Below are 244 nucleotides of genomic sequence, written 5' to 3'. Positions count from 1 at the left end.
GAAGGCCTTCCTCAGCGGGCTGGACCCCGTGCAGGGCACCCCTCTGTCTCCCCCCGCCCACGCCCGCTGCGCCCTGCGCCTGCTGCGCTGCCTGCCCCCCGCCCGCCACGCCGCCCTGCAGCACCTGCGCGGCCTCTTCGACGACCAGGTGTGCCAGCACCTGCTGCAGCGCGAGAGCCCCGCCCCCGGCCCCGCCCCCAAGGCCACGCCCGGCGCCGAGGTGCTGCAGGAGGCGCGGCGCTCG

At 79.1% G+C, this 244-nt stretch overlaps 1 protein-coding gene across 1 annotated transcript; it reads left to right on the top strand.

Moving 5' to 3' along the window:
- Nucleotides 1-4: 4 nt before the first annotated feature.
- Nucleotides 5-239, top strand: LOC121347887 (integrator complex subunit 5-like; the record flags this gene model as incomplete). The annotated part of the gene is made up of 1 exon (XM_041426873.1): nucleotides 5-239. A coding segment is annotated over one exon (235 nt), but the record flags the coding sequence as incomplete, so codon positions are not given.
- Between the last annotated feature and the right edge of the window lie 5 nt (nucleotides 240-244).

This window comes from Onychostruthus taczanowskii, unplaced genomic scaffold (genome assembly GCF_017590055.1).
Source record: "Onychostruthus taczanowskii isolate IOZ18803 unplaced genomic scaffold, ASM1759005v1 scaffold9592, whole genome shotgun sequence".
Taxonomy (NCBI): Eukaryota; Metazoa; Chordata; class Aves; order Passeriformes; family Passeridae; genus Onychostruthus; species Onychostruthus taczanowskii.
The sequence above is the reverse complement of the archived record's forward strand: the minus strand, read 5'-3'. Positions and strand labels throughout refer to the sequence as shown.